Source organism: Triticum urartu, chromosome 6 (genome assembly GCF_003073215.2).
Source record: "Triticum urartu cultivar G1812 chromosome 6, Tu2.1, whole genome shotgun sequence".
Lineage (NCBI taxonomy): Eukaryota > Viridiplantae > Streptophyta > Magnoliopsida > Poales > Poaceae > Triticum > Triticum urartu.
In genome coordinates, this window is record NC_053027.1 from 512,120,664 (window position 1) to 512,128,929 (window position 8,266).

The window sequence follows — 8,266 nt, forward strand, 5'->3', positions numbered from 1 at the left end:
CGTAGTCCGGCCAGGGCTCTCTTGATAAAGAGAGAGACTTTAGTGTCTTCAAAATATCACGGAAAGGCGAGTGCTGAAAGATGTCCGCGGCAGTAAACTCCATGATCGGCGCCCAATCGGATTTGATTGGCAGGGGCGCGGAGGGTTCGGAGTCCGGAGAGGAGTCCGGCTCCTTGGAGTCACGAGTCTCGCGGAGTGCAGGGCTGGTGTTCGGCTCGATCGCCGTTGGGATCGCAGCCCCCGAGGCGGCGTCCAAGCACCCATCCTCGATCGGCGCAGTTGGCTCCGAATTAGGGGTCGAAGCCGATGCGGGTGCGGCCTCCAGGGCACTGTTCGGCGGCAGAGCTAGATCATGCTCGTCGTGACAGTGCGGCACGCTCGGCAGTGGCTCGAATCCGTCGAAGATCAAGTCCCCGCGGATGTCAGCCGTGTAGTTTAAACTTCCAAATCTGACCTGACGGCCAGGGGCATAGCTTTCGATCTGCTCCAGATGGCCAAGTGAATTGGCCCGCAGTGCGAAGCCGCCGAAGACGAAGATCTGTCCAGGGAGGAGGGTCTCACCCTGGACTGCATCGCTATTGATGATCGTAGGAGCCATCAAGCCTAACGGCGACGACACAGAGGAACTCTCAATGAAAGCACCAATGTCGGTGTCAAAACCGGCGGATCTCGGGTAGGGAGTCCTGAACTGTGCGTCTAGGCCGGATGGTAACAGGAGGCAAGGGACACGAAGTTTTACCCAGGTTCGGGCCCTCTTGATGGAGGTAAAACCCTACGTCCTGCTTGATTAATATTGATGATATGGGTAGTACAAGAGTAGATCTACCACGAGATCGGAGAGGCTAAACCCTAGAAGCTAGCCTATGGTATGATTGTTGTTTTGTATGTTGTCCTACGGACTAAAACCCTCCGGTTTATATAGACACCGGAGAGGGTTAGGGTTACACAAAGTCGGTTACAATGGTAGGAGATCTATATATCCGTATCGCCAAGCTTGCCTTCCACGCCAAGGAAAGTCCCTTCCGGACACGGGACGAAGTCTTCAATCTTGTATCTTCATAGTCCAGGAGTCCGGCTGAAGGTATAGTCCGGCCATCCGGACACCCCCTAATCCAGGACTCCCTCAGGTAGCTTTTTGTTGGGCACTCGAAGCTGTATTCTTCGGCAGCCAGGACCTTGGTCCATCTGTCATTGAGTGTATCCTGTTCATCTTGAAACTGTTGATGTTTCTTTTTCAGGCTCCTCACAATGGCGATAAGTTGTCGCTTGAAGCGTTCTTGCTCAAGGGGTTCCTCTGGTATGATAAAATCTTCGTTACCGAGGCTAACATCTTCCTCAGAGATCTATAGATAGTTACTATCTTCCAAATCCTCGCGATCGACAGGTTCGTCTGGGTTGACTTGTCCTTCTTCCCATTCATCTCGCTCGAGGGCAGGCTCGATGGGGTGGTCAGAGTCTTCAGCGTTGTCCGGGGTGTTATTGTCTCCGGTGCCGGTATTACTGTCCTTTTCCCGACGTGATCGTGAGCGGCGCTGCTGACGTCGGTGCTTTGGTGGTTCTTTGACGGGCTTGTCCTCGATCGGCTCCTGAGTGCCATCGTCGTCCTTCTTTTTGGGCGTATCCACCATGTACACGTCGTATGTAGAAGTGGTCGTCCAACGTCCAGTGATGGGTCGGTTTTGGCCTGATTCAACTCCGGCATCGTCCACCATGCCTTCGATGTCCTCGGAGGCGTAATCCAGCATGTCGGTTAGGTCCTCGATAGTGGATATCAAGTGGGTGGTGGGTGGGACATAAAATTCCCCGCTCTCAGCCCCTAGTTCGGGCTAGGCGTAGTTCGGAGGTGATACTTCCGTAATGGCGAGAGATCGCATTAAGTCCAGAGCCTAGCGAAGCCTGGACGGGTGACTGAGGATCTACGGAGCTGGGCATGGCAAACGCCACCTGACTGTGCTCAATGGACGTAGACCTCGAGAGTTCGGAGTTAGCATTCGGAGGTGAGTCCGATTTCCTGATGACAGGGAGAGTCCTATTTGATTTCGGGCCTGCCGAAAATATGGTCACCTCTGGGTCTCCGACAAGGAGCTCCGTAGTAGGAGAGGGTCCGGCGGGGTTCATACTCCCGTCTTCGGACAGGGTGGTCCGCTCTGGATCTAAGGCCAGGGCAGGAACCGTAGTTGATCCTTGAACGGAGCTTGATGGTGGATCCGACGGGTTTCCTTCTTGCAGATGAGGAACAGCGATCGAGGTCGAGAACCCTTTGAAGATCAAGTCTCCTCGGATATCAGCGATATAATTCAGGCTTCCGAACCTAATCTGATGACCAGGGGCATAGCTGTCGATCTGTTCAAGGTGACCGGTTGAATTGGCACGCAGAGCGAAGCCGCCAAACACAAAGAGTTGATCAGGGAGAAAAGTTTCCCCGGAAACAGCATCGTTGTCGATGATCAAACGAGCCATCTAACCTTCTGCCGATGACACAGTGGAACTCTCAATGAAAGCACCAATGTCGGTCTCAAAATCGGCCGATCTCGGGTAGGGGGTCCCGAACTATGCGTCTGAGGATCGAAGGTAACAAGGGAACACGATGTTTACTCAGGTTCAGGCCCTCTTAATGAAGGTAAAAACCATACGTCCTGCTTGATTATATTTGATGAGTATAGGGGTTACAAGAGTTGATCTACCACGGGATCATAATGGCTAAACCCTAGATGTCTAGCCTATATGAATTCTGATAGCCTCCGCGGACTAAACCCTTCGGTTTATATACACATCGGAGGGGCCTAGGGTTGTATAGAGTTGGTTTGTAGAGGAAGGAAATTACATATCCGGACACCAATCTTGCCATCCACGCATAGGAGAGTCTTACCCGGATACGGGAAAAAGTCTTCCGCTTTGTATCTTCACGGTCCACCAATCCGGCCTATATCAAATAGCCCGGACACCCGAGGACCCCCTAATCTAGGACTCCCTCACACTGACATCAAATTGTCATGGTCCATTGTTCAATGCATGCTTCCAGCCCCCCTCACTCCCAAAATGAACAACGAAGATGTTGCCTCCTATATCCTTGAATTAGGCTTTATTTGTGTAGTCCCCATGCTTTTTGCATCACTATCTCGAAAGCACAAATATTCAATGGGCAGAAACAGAAAACTTTCCATACAACAGACCACTCCTTCGCCATAGGCGTTGCCGGACCTGAATCCATGAACACCAACCATCAAGATCGGCCCTTCCGACCTTGTTGAGAGCATCACAGCTTCCTCCGATTGTTTGCCTTCTACAGGAGATCTAGAAGGGGCCCTGTTGCAAGATCCAAACCCTTCAGGCCCTCTTTGATTCACGGGATTCTCAAAACACGGGAATAGAAAAAATAAAGGGTTGGAGTGGCATGTCCACTTGAATCCCATAGGATTATCACAAAGTGTTTGATGCCAGAGGAAAAACAAAGAAAGTGAAAAAAGAGGTTGGAGTGGATGCTAGATTTCCAATGAAATATAGTACACATGATTCCATAGGAAAAATTCCTATAGGGTTCAATCTTATGAATCAAACGACCAATGTAGGAAAAATTCCTAAGGATTCTAACCCTCCAAACATCCTATGAAATTCCTTTAAATCAAAGGAGCCCTCAGTCTTTTCGGGTTTTCACTTGGGGAAATGCTGCATGAACCTGTCGGTAACGACCAACAATGGTACGGGCCACTTGCCCGTGCGCAACGCGACAAAGCGCGCTCCAAAGCCAGACAAAATCCATGCGCAGCAGCAACCACCGTTCTGTTTTGGTCGGCAGGACAAGGATGGCGTTGAAAAAACCTCGGCCGTGAGACTAGCCACAATGGAGAGTAACATACACTAGTAACATACACATATCCCTAGACTATATTACTACCTTCATATTGGGTAGTAACATAAGTGTGGTAACATATAAAGCTTCATTTATTAGGTTATAGACTCATATTGCATTAGAATATGTGATGTTACAGTAACTAGCTAGGTTACTGAGACTATCTTTCTCCTCATTAACTCATTGCTACATAAACAAATTTGTTGAGTTGGACGCGATGTTACTGCTGAAGTTACTCCCATTGTAGCTAGTCTGATGGAGAAGCAGCAACCTACCTCTCTACCTGGATCAGCTGCACCTTGTCCCTCCCTCCCCGTCCCACCACCCCGGACAACCACGACGTCGTGCATCCGAATCGAGCCGAATCCTCCCGATATGTAGCTCATCACATCCACATTATCTCGCTTCCTCGAGAAGATGCGGCGCACGTCGCGGCGCCGCGCGTGGAGGGAATGTCCGGCGGGTACGTCAGGGGAGGGAACACCTGTCGTGCATGGCATGGCTTGGCGTGGACTCGGAGGCAGGCATCATCGTCACGTTGTCCGGCCTTTTGACCCAACTCCGTCGATCTCGTCAAACAATCCTTCGAATCTAGCGCTACCTTAACAACAAAACGATCGAGCACGACACCACCAGCTTTTAGTGCCAAGCAACGTACGGCACGTAGGACATGGTAAAAAAGTCACGGTGAAAAAACTTTCTTCTCAATCGCGTTCACGCGTTGTACAGTGTTTTCAAGGAAAATGGCGAAATGCTGGGAGGAAAAAAAACGATGTTTCTTGTTCTGCTAGGGCGGCGATCGCCGGGTTCGATGAGCATTTACCCGCTGTGCATGGCCGCCCTGGCGGTGCGGCGGCCGAAGTGCGACGTGGAGGACACGTTGAGGCCCTTGGCGAGCCGGTGCAGCCCGGGGTTCAGCCGGACGCACCCCATCAGGCTCAGCCCGGGCCGCGCTGCGCCGTCTTCTGCCCCGGCCGTTGCCCCGTACTTGCCCTGCTTCTTCTGCTTCCCGCCCGCCGAGGCGTCGCCATTGGCAGTGGCACCCACGGGTTCCGTCTTCTTGACCGGCGTGCCCAGATGTTGCACCGGCGAGTACTTGAACACCGGCTCCCTGCTGATGGTGCTGCCGCCGGCGCGTCCTTTGGCCGATAGCCTCCGGAACAGGAGCAGGTCGCTGAGCCGCCATTTCTTCCTGCCGCCATTGTTCGCGGTCGGTGGGACGGAGCGTGGCGACGCGACGGAGTCGGGATTCATCGGCGCGGTGTCTGCTGCGGTGTCGGGGGCTGCGTCCTTGACGCTGGGGCCGAGGGGGGATGGCGCGGCCGCCTTGGACGCGTTCGCCATGGCTGTGGCGAACGGGTCGAAGTCCGGACCGGGCCCGGCCAGGCCCCGAAGCCGGGGAGACCACATCGCGGACCTGGCCGACCGTGGCGACGAGCCGACGCTGCCACCGTCCAGCAGGCGAGGCGGCGGCTTCAGCGGGCGGATCTTGCCTTCGTCGAAGAGCTCGTCGGCCGTCGTCAGCTGATCCGGCTCCTGCGCGCTCCGGTCCAGCAGGACGCCGAAGTCGAAGTCTGCGTTCTCACCATCCCCGGTCGCCGTCGCCGTCGCACCAGAGCCGACCCCGGGCTTGGGTGTTCCCGGCTTCTCCTCCCAGTCGAACGGCACGGCGGATTCGACCGTGCGGCGCGTGGAGAATGACGCGCGGGGCTGGAAGCCGTCGCCACCGTCGCCCGCGCCGGAGAACTGCGCGTATATGGCGGCCGCGCGCTCCGGGCTGGCGGGGGCGCTGGCGAAGTGCTGGAAGAGGTCGAAGGGGTCGGCGCCGTCGGAGAGGCCGTCGGCGGAGACGTCGGGCGGGAGGAGCCCGAACGGGTTGGGCGACGGGGGCGCGGTCATCGCCGTGGTGGCCAGGAACGGGTTGCCGGTCTCCAGTTCATCGGCGGAGCCAAACGGGTTCCTGATGCTCGAGGAGCCCACGGGGTAGGCGTCGTCGTCGAGGACCGCGCCATCGAAGCGGAACTCCGGCGGCGGCGTGGCGATCTCCATCGATCACGTCCGGCCGGCTAGCTCTGGGTCCCGGCGTTTGCTGGTACGTGTGCGCGGCGTGGTGGCGAGGAGCGAGGTTGGGATCGAGAGACCGGCCGGGAAGTAAGTATAAGGAAGGAAGGGAGGGAAGGAGGGAGGGAGAGGAGGCGAGAAATGATGAAAATGACGAACGTGGCGGGGACTTAAAAGGAAGGACGGCGGGATCGTCGCCCGCCATGTTTTGGTTCAGCTCCCCGCAACCATCTCAACACTTGTCGCCTCGATCGGGGGGACAAAAATCAATTGCAAGTAGGTGGGGGCGGCACAATTCAGCGTGTTGCACTACTCGGTTCACGCTCTAATGATCTCCCATTTAAACGAGTTTACCCATCGAGGTGGATCTTGAATGCTGATCAGTATTTTTTTCTGATGAACCAAACTTTATTGTTGGAAAAGTTCAGGGCCTCTTTGATTCACATGAGTATTTTGAAAGCGCGAGAATAGAAAAGGTATTTAGGATTGGAGTGGCATGTTAAATCCAATAGGATTAGCAAGGAGTATTTGATGCCACAGAAAAAACAAAAAAAAATTGTAAACAGAGGTTTGAGTGGATGTTAGATTTCCTACGAAATGTAGTACTCCAAGCATGCAAAAGATTCCACATGAAAACCAAAAAAATTGTAAAAAAAGGTTTGAGTGAAGCTCAAAGAGGGTGAAGAGTACAAAATATTTCATAGAAATAAATTTCTATGGGATCCAATCCTATGAATCAAAAGGCCAATGTAGGAAAAAAATCCTATGGATATCAATCCTCCAAAAATCCTACATAATTCCTTTGAATCAAAGGAGCCCTCGGATGGTGTGGGATACAAAACGAATCATGGAGTTCGACCAACCAAACATGTCGACCCAGATCCAGAGAATGGGAAAACTTGCCTAAACTATCAGCATCGCCATTAACAATTCTGCCTTCGAAACTAAAAATATATTTTAAAGAAGATCTCTGTCTAATCTCACTAATAATAGCTCCATGCCTTCCTTGATCAACTATTTCAATGTCATTGATCACCTGCTTGGAGTTCGAGGCAATGATAACGTTCCGAAGCATCAAATCCTCTGCAAGAGATAAACCTTCGCGGCAAGCTATTGCCTCGAGTGTCGTCACATCTATTATGCACATGCCACCAAAGCTGAGTTGCCCATATAATTTCCAGGAGCATCACGACAGACTGCAACAACAGATCCTCTTGCAAGCGATCATGAAATTCATGCATCAACGTGGATCTCAGCAAACCCGGGCGGGGCGCGCTTTAGGTCTAACTGTTACAACTTTGGGTACAACTAGAGCCTTACTCAACTTCGTCGACAATACCTCGAGCATGCTAATCAGTAGAGGACATGTTTGATTACCTGCATCCCCAACCAGGCCCGAGATGTGTTTTGGCCCGCTTGTTTAGCTAAGCTGCATCCCGACCCTCCCGTTAAAGGAATTGCATCTTGACCCACATGAACCTCAAAGCACCTCACAGTCATGTCTGATAGAAACGTCTGAATCGACAGTTTTCACTCAATTCACTCGTCTTGTGAAGGCAGGGAAACGCGGCGCCGAGTTCGTGCGAGCAGCAAGATGTTGTGAGCTCGCACGTGTCCCAAAAAATTGGCGGGCGTAACCCAGTCACCTCCCGCCGACTGCCTCCACCTATTTAGCTCCCTTCAGGTCACCATCCAAACCCGTGCAATCACCCCCCTTTGAGCTCTCTGTGACCAGGTTGCTTCTTTACCAACAAGCATTTAAGCGATGACATCTCCCTGACTAGTTGTGGTTGGTGGCGGCGATCCTTCTTTCCCCTCTTCTCCAAGTTGTTCCCTGCCTCCTCCCTGCTACTCTGATGGTTGTAATTAACATCACTCCTATTTGTTTAGTTGTTGTCCTAATGCAACTTGCATTTTTTAGGCAACCAAACAACATAAACAACATGGCCTATAACCTATATTAGCTCAAACAGGGCCTACTGGGTCACTGATGTAAGCAAGAAAAATATGTGCATATAACCAAACATGCCCAGTGAGTACTACAAAAGGTGAAAGAATTCCCGTAATCACATACAGGAGGTCATATTGCCTAAAAAACATACGGGAGGTCATATACCTAGCTTTTAGCGATTCATAAGGGCACATACAATTGTGCTATCTTTAGAAGTGTCACATAGGATAAATGTTGAGGCGAAAGACAAAGAAGTCAGAATAAAAGACAACTTTTCTTATTTAAGAGATGAACTTTAAAAAAAATCAAATAGACTTCATTTCTCAGATAATAGCTAGATCATTTAAAAGGGGATGAGAAAAAAGTCAGGGAACATAGAGTCCTAGAAACCAGAATTTTTCTCA

General features: G+C 51.9%; 1 protein-coding gene across 1 annotated transcript; it reads right to left on the bottom strand.

Annotated features, from left to right (window-relative positions):
• Window positions 1-4,226: 4,226 nt before the first annotated feature.
• Window positions 4,227-6,061, bottom strand: LOC125512563. Its single transcript, XM_048677657.1, has one exon. The coding sequence runs from the start codon at window positions 5,897-5,899 to the stop codon at window positions 4,670-4,672; it is 1,230 nt and encodes a 409-aa protein (XP_048533614.1). The 5' UTR covers window positions 5,900-6,061; the 3' UTR covers window positions 4,227-4,669.
• Between the last annotated feature and the right edge of the window lie 2,205 nt (window positions 6,062-8,266).

Coding starts and splice junctions, on each gene's coding strand:
- LOC125512563 (XM_048677657.1), bottom strand. CDS start 5,899: ATGGAGATCGCCACGCCGCCGCCGGAGTTCCGCTTCGATGGCGCGGTC.